The sequence below is a fragment of the Gadus chalcogrammus genome, chromosome 12 (assembly GCF_026213295.1).
Source record: "Gadus chalcogrammus isolate NIFS_2021 chromosome 12, NIFS_Gcha_1.0, whole genome shotgun sequence".
Lineage (NCBI taxonomy): Eukaryota > Metazoa > Chordata > Actinopteri > Gadiformes > Gadidae > Gadus > Gadus chalcogrammus.
This window is the reverse complement of record NC_079423.1, coordinates 15159705-15173521: the sequence shown is the minus strand read 5'-3', so window position 1 is coordinate 15173521 and position 13817 is coordinate 15159705. Positions and strand designations below refer to the sequence as shown.

Genomic DNA, 13817 nt, shown 5'->3' with positions numbered 1-13817 from the left:
GAACATGGGGAACATGGTTATACAGCTCGGTGCGGCGTTTTGCTTACCTGCTGCGCCTGTGGAGGAAAAGCCATTACACAAACCCACAGCGGGAGTAAATCTACATTTAAAGGTTGCAGCGGAGGAAATGGGAACGCACTCGACTGTCCGAGGAGATAACGCCAGCGAGACGTAAGAGAGAGGCAGTTAATCAGAATCAACGTTCGGCGCAGAATCCTCAAAGCGTTTGGAAAAGTCCTTCATGTCTTTCCTCCCTGTTGAACCTGAGCCTTGATAAATCTGCCCGATTGCTCTCTCAAAGCAAAGGCGCGACCGACTTTTTCGTGTTTCATGTATTGGTTCAACGAATAGCAAGGGAAGGGTTTTTTTAGGACAACTTGCCCGTTCTTCAAGTAGAGGCCTATGGGCAAACCAAGCCAGCTCTCTGCAGAGGAACAAGTGGAAGGAGATCAAATCTGATTCTGTGTATGCCGGTTTCGGGGAAGTGTCTCCCATAAGGATTGAAATGACTGACAGTGAGTGCTTGGGGGCCGTTGGAGGAGGGAAAAGGGGGTTTATTTGTTTAACACTATTAGACCGCTCTGAGCCCACTGCAGTGGTGAAGCGCAGGCAAACGTGACAAGAGATTATCAAGGCTCAGATACTAACAAGTAGGTAGAACGGACAGTTACTATTGCTTGTCAGTGCAAGTCAGTAAAAGAAAGAGGAAGAAATACCTCACCCAACCCTCCTTGGCTGTGTATCCTAATCTCGTCTGTAGTCACATTGTATTCAATGGGGATGCCCAGCATAGTAATCTCACTTGAAGTACCTCAATACATACCGCCGTCCTAACCACCCATCCATCCCTCCCCCAGCAATATGCCACCGTTATCGTATTGAACCCGGAAAACCAAAGCTTCTGGATCATTTTCTCAACATTACAGTATATTTGGGTCGGGGGTTCAGGGGTGTTGAGGGTTACACCAACAGACTGAGGATGACAACACAGACAGCAGAGTTACACACCAGATCTGGAATGGATGGAGAGGCACTCACAGATACAGTTGGGACCAGACAAACAGATAAACCACGGACAACAGAACATAAGACACAGACATTGAATGTTAGTGGAAAGACATAGAAAGACATAAAAGACAATTTTGCAGATTTGGGCTTTTTCTTTTGGAAGATTGTTTCTTTTGAGTAGGGCTTTTATCGTTCGATTTTTAAAAGCTTGTCAGGAAGAATTGCGAGTGATTAGGTGTGGGTTAGTGGAGAGTTAGAATGTATTGTTTTATCTCATTCTTACTGCTGGTTAGACATCTTACCTCGAATCGGGGTACTCTCTGGAGGAAACACAAAGACACGAAGACAACATCAGTTTAGTTGTTAATATTAGTGACTCAATAGTAGTAGGAGGTTGTTAGGTAGGTGAAGCAGCGGAGCGTTACTTGGGATTGGAGGCAATTGCAATTATCAGCCTAATTTAGAAGAAGCTAGTTTTCATCAAACCCTTTAGAGAAAGGCTGAGGCTCTGAACCCAAACAGAGAGACCTTCATCTGCTGGTATCACAAAGGACGAAGAGGTTGTTGACATGCATCCTGAACTCCTCGCCTAAACTCTCTTCGGTGGCATCTCCGCCAGAATATTGAGAATAACCGACTGCAACATCAACCATGTTACCACGAAAATGTCTCTGAGAGAATTGCACATGAGACCATAGCCAACTGTATCGTATTTACAGAACAGGCCTCTTGGTAAGCATCACTTTAAAAAATAATCCTACATTGCTCAAACGGCATGGCTGTTCTATGGACAGGGTTTTAAATGGCTGTAGCACAATTGTATGAGGGAACATGAAATGCTTATAGAGGGGGCCGGGGACCGTCTCTGCAAGGTCAGCGCTCTACACTCCGGAGCCTCTGCCAAACATATCAACGTGCCTTTCTGCACTTGGGTTCAGCTGTCCCTGTTTAGACTGTCCTGCTCTTCATTTAGAGTTGTTTACGTTCATCGTTTGTTCTCCCAAGCGGCGGCTCTTTCTCTTTCTATCCCTGCCTCCTCTGTTTGTCTCTCATTCCCTGCCTCTTCTGTCCTCCTGAAAGTCCACCTATACATGTAGCTCGTCGTGGATTTGTCAACTCCTTGCCTCTCTATATCCCTGTCGTCCTGTTTTCTTATGTCGTCTCTCTCGCTCAGCTATACTCCCTTCTCTCCCTCTCGGTCTTATCTCTGTTCTCTATTCTGTTCTCTTGTCTGCTTCTGCCATTCTCTTGGCTTCGGGGTCTCATTCTATATCGTGTGATCCCTCCCTCCGTTCTCCACTTGCCATGTGTTGTGTGTGTGTCTCTCTCCCTCTCGCTCTCTCTCTCTCTCTCGTGAATCTTTGTGATGACTCATGAATGATTTCTTGGCCCCCCCGCAAGAGAGGCCCAACAGACCAGAAGGTGGCCCCCCCACTATGGATACACAGCACAGGGTCAGGGCTCAGAGCCCGTTAAGCCCGACACAACAGCCCCTCGCCCCGCCGAGATGTTCAACAGCTGTACTCAAGCGTCCCCAGACACTGTTGTGGTTGCCAGATTTTGACTACCCACTTTTAGCCGGCCAGCCAGACTACAGTCGGAGCCACGTGACCGGGAGAGAAAGGGGAGCTGGGAATCTTCTGAAAGCTATTAAGTGCATTGAGGGGAGGAAGAAGTGAGATTTGTGTGACTGACGCCCAATCCCATTTCTTCCCCTTACCCCTTCCCCTTAGGGGAAGGGGTAAGGGGAAGAAATGGGATTGGGCCTAAGAGTGGAGAAGTTGATGTTTACGCTGTACTAACACTACTTTCCTTTGTGATACCAGCAGTAAGCAACTCATTCCCTGTATACCGTTACGCCTGGTTTGCCATTCCCTGAATTTCAGAGGTATCCTTAAGCAAAATGTCTGAAAGAAAAACCGCAAGCACAGCACCATCTGTGGTGGAAAAAAAAATGGTTACTGTAATTACTGTTTTCAGTCTCCCAAAATTTGTGCCAGGGGACATCCATTTTCCCCCCATTCGAAAAATCAATTACAAAACCCAGGGTTCTGTCAGACTTGCAAAAACACTCTTTTAAAAAAAGTGTTGCGTCTGTGCTTTGCTTCCATACAGAGCTCTAAAGCAAACATCAGTAAAAGGAAATGTTCAATGGTCAAATGTGAAATGCCGTCATTAAAATGCACTCACGTTTTGTTTAGGTTTTATATATTTATATATTTGAAATATGTAATTTTCAGTATGTAGACCAACCAGGCATAACAAAAGGGACTGTGTTATTACTATTATAACCAATATAAATACTGTTATTCCTCCAAACGGGCTAGGAACCATGTAATCAGACGTAATCAAAAGACAGGTGAAGAAGGGGATTCTGGGAAAGTTGTTAGAAGGTTTAATTAGCGGCTGCAGGAAGCTGTACGTTTAGGTCGTTTCAGTCAGGAGTTTTGGTCAAGGGCTTTTAGTTAAGAGTTTAGTTGTGGTGAGTTATAGATAAGGTTAGGTGAGGTTAAGGTTAAAGGACCAGTGTGGAATAATGCTAGCGTCTAAAAGGTTAAATATACAGGGGTAGAAAAGAAATGAATAAAAACAGTTGGCTCTTCGAATCCCCTCCCTGTTGATTTGGACTAGCCTACCAGCGTCTAAGCTGTTCACACACCCCTCGCTAGCTAGCCCTGCGTGGGACTATTTCTGACTATGAAATTCAAGAACAACACCATGTTAAATCCAGCCTTTTTCACACAGGTGCCACAAAAAAAAACCTTGTGGATTCCTGGTGTCAAATAACACATTGGGGTCTGATTTATTTGACTGGTTAACTTCTCACAAGCTTGGATATTTATCGCCACATTTAATGAACAATTGTTTTTAGTTATGCATTATCCCTTCAAAGCCATAATGAATCATTCAAATGTGGCTTCTATGCAGATCATGGCTTTAGGCGTCATTCATTGTCATACTCTTTCACCCCACTACACTAACTAGCTGTCGGTCACACATGTCTGTATTATGCACAGTGGTCCTTTAAGGGTAAAGTTAAGGTTTAGGTTAGAAGGTTTAGGTTAGAATGAGGTTAAGGTTAATAGGTTTGTAAAAAAAAGGTAAAGGTTTGAAAAGCCACTGGATAGCACCTTGAACAGGGTAAAGGAGGAAGGGGAATAAAGTAATAGAAAGCAGCTCAAAACAGCTCGAGAAAGAGAGAGATAGGACAGAAGAGCCGTAGATGTAGAGTCAGTATGTGTCTGGGCTGAACTTGAACTCCTCATTCGCATTTGACACGTGCGCACATTTGAAACCTGATGCAAATCCCTCCCATGTGTCCGGCGTACTTGGCAAATAAATCGAGGAACCCAGAGGAACAAACCCCAAAAAAATAAACTACGCATACATTCTTATTTTTTAAAATCAGGGTTATCCAGGTCAAGATCTGGTTCCACGAGGAACCAATATGCGTTGCATGCGTGATTCAATTATACTGAAAAATCCACCTGTGTTACTCACACGCACTGTTATGGCCTTAATCAGGCACACCCTAATCCCTTCATGAGCCGGAGGGGGTGGGACAGCTTAGGGCGACTGTAACCCAAACAGACCCTGACCTTCTCCCTACTGTCAAACACACAGCATTATCCGCTGCGCATATCCAACCCCAGCTGTTTCGGTTCAAAGAACCCAATCCCATGAATTTCTTTGGAAAAAAAATGAATGTGAAGGACGCACTCAAACCCCCAAAGGCAATCTGCTGGGAGATGAAGTCCATCTGCGCAACAGAGGGGTGGTGGAGATGGGATGAGCGGGGAGGGAGGGGGGGGGGAGGGGGGGGGAGGGGGGGGGGAGAAGGTATGGGAGGAGAGGAGAGGGGGTGGGGAGGTGAAGGGATTTGAGCGGGAGTGGACAGGAGCTGAACGACAGGGCCGGGCTGAGGGGAGCTGAAGGGAGGAGAGGGAAGGAGAGGGATGGGGAGGACAGAGAAAGGGGGGTGGGAGAGGTGGATGGGCATGGATGGAGACCTAGGGGATGTGAGGGTGAAGGGAGGAGAGATGAGGAGAGGGGCGGGGATCGAAGCAGAGAATGGGCATGGTAGGGAGAGGTAGGGATGTCCGACGAGGTGAAGTGAGGAGAGGGGAGGAGAGGGATGGGGGATGACAGAAAAGGGGGTTGGGAGCCAGATTGCGTGACTGGGGAGGTGCATCAAGGTCTGCCCCTCCCCAACACCCCCCCCCAGGCACAGGAGGGGGGGGGCTGGCTGACCTTTCTATGATTGCCATGGAGACCGGGAGGGGGATTCGCATGGCGCCCGGGCCGGTTTCTGGGAACACCCGGGGAAAGCGAGTCTCCACATCTGTAACAGCTCAGGTCTTACCCCTCGCCACCCTGAGATGATTACTCAGAGACCGCAGCCGCACGGGGGGAGGTACGGGCTTCCTCTCTCTGTGAGGGTGAGGTGATCGCAGGGCGTTTCACCGACACGAACATGAACCTTCATTCATTCACCCTGAATGAGTGCATTGTGCACACCGTGGCTGTATGTCTCCACCCCCTGTTCGTCTCTTTCTGTAGCCTTGAATTTGACTCTCTCTTTCTCTCTCGCAGTGTCTCTTTGACTCTCTCTCTAGTTCACCTCGGGGGGAGGATGGGAGGAGAGGGGGAGGGGGTTAAATGTCAGACTCCTGCACTTCTAGAGCTGTGATCACACACACACACACACACACGCGCACACACACACACAAACGCACGCGTATGCACTCACTCACACACAATCACACACACACACACAGCCTAGGATTTTTTCATCCTCTTAAGATGTGCATTTCTCTTGAGCTTCCATAAGCAGTGGGTTGGGGTTGGATTTGTAGGTTCAACCGGGTCACTAATAAATACAAGGAACGTGTGGAAGCCTCAAAGCACAGGAGCGGCAGGCTGGTAGAGAATAAGGGGTCTTTGCACATAGCCCCTGGACAACCTCCCTTCTCCCTATCATCATCCATTCCACCCACGGCCCAGGGCCTGAGCTCGGGGAATAGCTAAAGTGCTGAGGGAATAGGCCCCATCGCATCCTATTTGGCCCTGCGAGAAGTCTGTGTCTCAGCGAAAGACACGCACACACGCAAGCCCACTTGTAGACGTACAGGCATGCCCGCACACACACACACACACACACACACACACACACACACACACACACACACACATAACCACACACACACACGCGCATACCCACACACACACACACACACACACTTTGGGCCTAGGATCCCATATATCACAGAGTTGGACGTGTCTCGCTTGTGAAAGTAGAACCACATGAATTCCTTAAGACTAGAGAAGCCTCGCCTTCACCAGGATACAAAACACCTCAGCAGGAAACCAGGAAACTTCTTTGTGTTGAAGAACCATCTATTGGAACGGTCAACTTCCACCGCATTTCTCGTCTTCAGAGGAGTGGTCTTCGTGGGGAGGGGGGGGGGGGGGGGGGGGTGCGATGCGATTGTCAGCAGCACAGATCCAAGATAGCGGCCGGAGGGAGCTTCAGTCTGCTGGTGCTGAACCCACCCTAAGGGCCTCGTAGGTATTTTATTATTAGCATCAATTCTGGATGCCAGCTTGACACTTTGAAGTCTTTGCCAAGACTAAAACAAGGCGCCCCCCCCCCTTCCCGCCCCTCACTCCCTGAAGCTAATAACACCTTAAGAGAGAATTGATTCTACGACCGCTAATTTCCTCTTTTCCAGCACCCCGAGTGCTCCCATTTACCTCGAGAATTCAGTTGCCTTCCGTTTATTTGGCCAACAAATTCCACAAAGGGATCCAGGGAGGGGATCCAACTTTCACCTGAGCCATCTCTCTCTCTCTCTCTCTCTCTCTCTCTCTCTCTCTCTCTCTCTCTCTCTCCTCTCTCTCTCTCTCTCTCTCTCTCTCTCTCTCTCTCTCTCTCTCTCTCTCTCTCTCTCTCTCTCTCTCTCTCTCTCTCTCTCTCTCTCTCAAAATAATAGAGCAGGCACAGGAGATGTTTTAAGCCCAGCTTAGGTGTAGCCCAGCTGGGCAGGAGAGGAAGACCGCTCCCCCCTGGCCAAGGCTGGCCAAGGCTGGATAGGAGAGAGAGGAGATAGATAGCCAGCCGGGCATGTGAACCAGCTCTACCCTTCCCAACAGAACTCCCAGAACAGGGGGTGAATTATGCCATTTCTCTGAACCTCTGTCCATAGTCCCTGCTTGGGAGTTTTCTTTGGACCAGGGATGTTTTTACTCTTGTGAAACCTGGGTTCAACTGGAGTGTATTTAGGAAGCTAGGCGTTGGTGTGTTTGTGTTTGTGTGTGTCTCTGTTGGTTGGGGCGAAGGTCAGTTGCTTCCAAACCCACACAGTGTTTCTCAGAACTGATCCCGGAATAGATAGGCGAAAACAATAGCAGCCTATTCTGTCAAAAGCAGCCCTAATTGTTTTGTTAGAGCTTCCCAAAGCCCAGATAGAAGGTATTCTCGAAGGAATTTCCCATTCACCAGATTTCTACAGAAAGCGAGTAGCAGGGCATTGCTTTGAATAGCAGCAATTAAACTGGCTAACAAACTAATAACAAAATCTTCTTTCACTCCTACAAGTACAGCCAGTCTTACTGGTTTAGAGTGCACTTGAGCAAGGCACTTCCTGTGCTCATAGCATCCTAGTCAGCCAACGTTAGGGGACTAGTAGGAGCTAGTCTCCGGGTGTGTACAGGTGCCAGTACAAAGTGTACGGAGCAGGGCCGAGCAGTAAGCTCAGCATGGAGCACACACTCACTAGACTAGGTACATATCAGCACTCACATGCTAGGCAGATCCGCGTCCTTGGTTCACCTTTCTACTTCAAGTTCCAGTGTGCATGTGTGTGTGAGTGTGTGTGTGTGTGTGTGTGTTGGAGAGAGCATTTGTGTTAGTGTGTGTGTGTGTTTGTGAAAGAGAGAAGGTGTATGTGTGCGTAGACCTGTTTGTGTGTGTGTGTGCTTTTCTGTGTGTGACACAGGAGAGAAGAGAGAGAGAGAGAAAGGGAAAGACAGAGGAGGGAGAAGACGAACTGCAAGAAGAGGGGAAGGATAGTGTGGGGGGGGGAGGAGGAGGAGGAGGAGGAGGAGGAGGAGGAGGAAGGGGGGGGCATGCATATCGGAGCTGATTTATGCCATCTGCCTGCAGGAGAGTGTGTGGGCTCTCTGAGCCTTCCGTGAGACACTTACCGAAGGCTTCTGGAAATGACCAACAGAACAGAAAGTAAATAGAAAGAAAAGAAGAAGAGAACAGGACGTTTTAGGGTGAGGTTTAAGAGAGCGTCAACAGAGTGAGAAAAGAGGAGAGAGTTGGGGGATAATCGCTTCGCTGGGTACCTATTTACTCTGCATCCATATTAAAATAAAAAAGTTCTACTGTTAATCACAACGGTTTACATTTATGTTTAGGGATTATTTTTGAATTAGAATTGATGCATTTAAGTAGCTTAATTCAAATTTGTTATGGTAACATTTTACGATGTTTATTTGACAGTTATTTTCCAAAAATGGTTAATCGTTGAATTCTAAACGGAGGGTATGTCGAGTTATGTGCAGCAATCTTTTGGACAAAAGGGACAAAAGACAAGACAGTAAGAAAGACAATCACCAAATCTGCTTGGGACAGAGAGAGAAATAAAGGACATAGTGAAACAGGTGAAACATACAAATGAGACATTGAGGACAGAAGAAGACAATTAGCTAATTCCCCAGTCAGCAGCCATCATGGTGTACACATAATTACAAGACTAACCCAACCATTAAATCTGTTATTTACAGAAACACTGTTGATAGAATGCCATAGTAGCAACATAACAGGCTTCCTAGTGGAAAAACAATTCTACTTTCCTTTCTGTTCATGAATATGTATGTATTTATGAGAACATTTGACCATCTGCCAGTCAAAACACGATCATAACCATATTATTTAAATTCTAAATGTATTCTATGCATGTTATTAATCACAGTCAAGCTGATTTTTGGATCCATTTGCTAGGAACATTTAGAAAGGAAGACTGTTTGTAACTTTGTAAATGGAACAAAGCTCCTTCAAATGAATGCTAAAGCCATTAGTAGTACGTTCCATTGAAATATTAACAATAAACTATTTCTGACACTGGAGACTTCATAATGGAACAACGGTTCAACGCAGGTATCCTGAGACAGTGCTTAGCTAGCCAACATCTTAGTCCAACGATTATTTAGCTTAATGTGTATGACAGTATTAATGTGTTTCTGAGCCAAATGAGGAGGATCTGGAAGTGAGAGCAGAGGATCCTTGTGCTAAAAGCATTAGCAAAAAGAACCCCAGTACTTCCTACCAATCCCCTGGAGTTCTCCCGTGTCCTCGAGCTAAAGTCAAACGCTTTGGCTAGCAGCTGTGTGTGTCTCTCTCTCTAAGTATCATAAGAGCAGCGACTGATATCCCCAAAGGAAGGGGGGGGGGAGTACGAACCAAGAGCTAGCCCCACCAGAAGAGGGTTGACAGTCGCTAAACTTTTAAACACGAACGGATTTGTATTTCTCCTTTTTATTTAGCTAAGCCGGGAAATACGTAAAAATGAGTTTGCCTTTAAAACTAAGAGCACAGTGGTATGTCGCTGATATAGAATATCTTAGGTTCCCAGGAGCCTTGAGTTGTGGGCCTGCAAAGTCAGGCAGCACATAGGCCTACATATAAATAAGTGAAGGTTTGAGGGTTGAGCCATCGATTGTGTTTTAGTGTGAGGCTCTGGAGGGCCACAACTAGGGCAGGGGCCTGTATTTAGCCCATGCCTGGCTTCATATGCATTTGTGACAGAAAATCAACGTGGACCCATTGTATTTTTTCTGATGGGGACAAATCATCGACCTAAAATATCTACCCCAGGTCGCCCGGGGCCTCTCCGTGGCCCGTACTTCATTAGCGTTATAATTAGACTTTGCTTTACTGGCCCCCGTCGGATGGTTCTAATCAATGGCAACAGGACAAACCTCTACCAGGGCTGTAGTGGCGGTAGACCATCCACCTTGCCTCTTTGATAGCAAGGTGTGCTCTTCAACTCGTAAAACAGGTGAACAACGACCCTGATGGCTATTCTATTGTTGAGTTGTACGGGTGGATTGATTTAATGTTAGACCACTTCCAAGGCAAGTAGAGTAACCTATTGTACGGTATTGATGGCAGGACCGAAGGTGCTTCCAGTCATATTTCTGTATTTTTTCCCTTGATACGACAAAAAAACACATCGATAATAAGACCTAGAGCCGAGTCTTTGATATTAAACAAGGGAAAATCAATTGGCGCGGGTTGAGCCACACATGCTAACGTTTAGCATCCGGAAAAAAAAACCTTTGAAGCGTTAAACGTTCCGTTAACACACCAAGAGCTGACACACCCGGGGCGGGGGGTCCTTACCGGAGCGCAGCTGTTTGATTCTGCCGTTACTTGCGTTGGGGTCAATGGGCAGGAAGTCCTTGTACCAGGTGATCTCTGGGTCAGGGTTCCCGCTGGCCGCACACAACATGGTGGCCGTCCGAGTCCGCTCCACCACCTTGAGCTGAGGGCCCATGTCGATGTTGGGGAACCCGGAGGGAAGCAGGTCCTCTGTGTGGGGGGGGGGAACAGGAAGAAGAAACAACCGGGGTTAGGACACTCACAGAAGGTCTGGATGGGGGGCGCTCTCGTTCTCAGCACGCGGATTCGGGCTTGCTGGGTTTAATGTCGTGTTTGTTGGCCGGGCGTTTATCGTTTAATTGATGTTTGCTGAGAAAATAGCAATCATTGGTATAAACAGTCTTGCTCTCTGTTGGTTTGGGTTAAGTTGTTTTCTTTGGGCGCCCGGGGGAATTGGGATTAGCGGTTCGTCGTCTTGCATCAACAACAGACTGCTGGTCGCCGCGACCCAGCGCAAAGAGTCGGAAAGACTTGTTTGATTACGGGTTTGATATCTGTAATGAATGTGGGACATGCTTCATTTCTAATTTATTTTGAAAAAGGGGAGCAAAAGAGTGTGTCACGGCGTGAATCAATTTACATCTTAACATCAAATGATTGAAATCAATACTTTTCTGGGTTTTAATGTAGCACTCTTATTGCGGTGGACATTGCACAAAGTTAATCGCTTTCTCTGTGGATTAGATATACTTGGACAAGAAATATTCCTAATTAAATTACAGTTTACATTTGTGTTTACATGACATCTATACAATGCAATACTTAATAATGAATGAAATAGGCCTAGTTGCATGAAAGAACATTCCATGAGGCTGCGACTCTTTGTGTCACAACGATTAAACTCGCTTCGTGTTACTGGACTGGAAATCCACTGTAATAAGCCAATTACAAAGAAACGCGTTATCAAAGGCTTTGGTATCTTCCAATCTCATTCTCAACCCCTAAATCCCCTAAATAGAGCCAACCATAACAGCCTTCTCCAATGAAGAACCAAAGAAAAACTAGCAGTTCCTGACACTTAATCTCACTCAATGCCCTAATCCTAATTTAATCTGGATCACTGTGACATATTCACCAAGGGAATGCGGGATTAGGGCCCTGTGATGTAGACAAACAAATATGTGAGGCCTGAAAACCCCAAAACCCCAAAACCAAGCCTGGGCGAACCGTACAACAGACATTCCTCCCATTTAAACAGATATTAACAATGTACAAAAAATATGGAAACCTAAAAGCCTAATAATTGTTATTATTAGGCAGGGAGAGATATGTTGATAGAGAAGGTATGGTATTGGTGTCTAACAGTCTGACTCCAGTTAGACCCAGGGTTGACAGCCATGCTTTCTGTGTATCGCATTTACTTTGGTCACAGTGAAAGCCAACATCCATTCTCCTGTTAGTTCAACTGACCCAGACTTCCAAATGGCAGTTGGAACCAAAAGCAAGCGTCGGCCCCCCTGGTCTCTTTCCATTGATCCCACCCTCGACTCGTGGAAAAACATTGCCGTGCACATGCTAGCGCACATGCGCCCATCCATTAACCAATTAGACGCGCTAGGCTACACAGATGCTGCCCAGCTGTTGGGGGTGTGTAACCTTCCACACCGTAGCAGACACCACAGGCAACCTCTTGAAACCATAGCTCTGAGACATTACGACATTATGTCACTCTGACTCACTTTGCTTTATTCTGTTTTTACCCACTTTGTGTAGATTTATTTGACTATTTTCTATTTAGTCGTATAGCAGACTATACACTTTAGTCGTTAAAGAGCAGGGAAGTGCTCAGACTCTCTCTCCAGAACGGCTATAGGTCGGCGGAGGACATGGGGGTAGGCGGTGATTAACTTTGTGAAATTCCAACTGCCACAAAAATGCTCCAAAACAAAATCCAGAACTCGATTGATACAAACAAATCCATATCAAGACGTTAATTACTTCAAGCCACGACACATTCTTTGCCTCCCCAATAAGTATGAAGTCAGGCGTTTCCCCGCGTTCACTTCAGACATTAACTCCGTCACCAAACGAGTGATCACAGTTCGTCCTTATTTACATCCACGATTGAGACGTTAAAGACCCTGTACGATAAACCCCCACGACGGTAGCAGCAGCCCGGGGTGGAGATACAGAGGGAGAGGCTTTCCTCCCCCGGGCCCAGCCGACGGGGGCTACCCCAACCTCCTCCCCCTCCCCCACCCTCCTCCACCCTCCCCCACCCTCCTCCCCCTCCAGCAGAGCAGCACCCATGAATATTTCAGTGGCAGGTTAAATGCTGTAGAGGCGCGTTGACGCTGTTTCAGCCTCTGTACCGGCACTCGCCCATCGATTATTAACCACCTCCTGTGTATAATCTCTTTGTATCTCGCTCCCCGGGGGGGCCACACGCAGGGGTGGGGTGGGGGAGGGAAACAAGAAGTAGAGGCCCTCCAGGACAGGAAATAAGTGACATGATCTCACCGCTGCAGTGCTAGTCCAACGCCAGGTGTTCATGTTTTGAATTTGAAAGGGCCCTTAAACAGCGCAGCTCTTGCTGCTGTTGCTGCTACTGTATAGCGGGCTCCCTATGGCGAGTTGTGTGTCTGTGTATCATCCAACTGAGCTACTACAACTACTACTACTAGCTGTCTGGTCTACACGCACAGAAAAACCCATCTGATGTTCCCCAGTCCTCTCTACGTGCTTCCTTTCACTTTATCTTCGCCTGGGTGGCGGTTGGAGGAAGTGGTGGATTCTGACCCCGGTACAGGGCTTATAAAACACAGAGAACATGAAGCACACACAGTGAGGTTTGAGGTGAATTAAAGCAGACACGCGGTGGGGACGCCTGGAGGTTTACTGGAGGACGGGGAACAGGCGCCAATAAAACCAACCAGAAACAACAAAACTAACAACACTGTTAAATGTCCCCACGCCCGTCTGAGATTTCACTGAATGACAAAAATGAAAAAAGCAAGGTCATAGCAACCAATTACAGAAAAATATAATTATACATTCATGACATGTTGTTGTCGCAAAAAAACGAAAACAATACCAACAAATATTGTCCTGTTAACTAAGTGCTAATTTCTTTAAATGCTAGCCTTCTATTCCGACCAAAAAACAATATAAACAAATATTGTCCTGTAAACTAGGTGCTACAATTTTAAACGCTAGCCTTTTATTCAGACCGAAAAAGAATATAAACAAATATTGTCCTGTAAACTAGGTGCTACATTTTTTATGGTCTATCTGGACCATGTTCAACACAACCCTCGCCCATTAGGCCTGACAGAAATATAATCCCCGACTGGTCACTCTGCCTCTGGGTTGCCAGACCAATCATCACAGCAGCCCCGGGCTCAGCTGATCAACTGTC

At 46.7% G+C, this 13817-nt stretch overlaps 1 protein-coding gene across 1 annotated transcript in view; it reads right to left on the bottom strand.

The window, feature by feature from the left end:
- ptprsa (protein tyrosine phosphatase receptor type Sa) overlaps positions 1–13817 on the bottom strand; it is a 109361-nt gene that overhangs the window by 46343 nt on the left and 49201 nt on the right. Inside the window, exon 5 of the mRNA XM_056604393.1 lies at positions 10421–10609. Coding sequence (XP_056460368.1) covers positions 10421–10609 — 189 coding nt within the window. The remainder of the gene's footprint in view (positions 1–10420; positions 10610–13817) is intronic.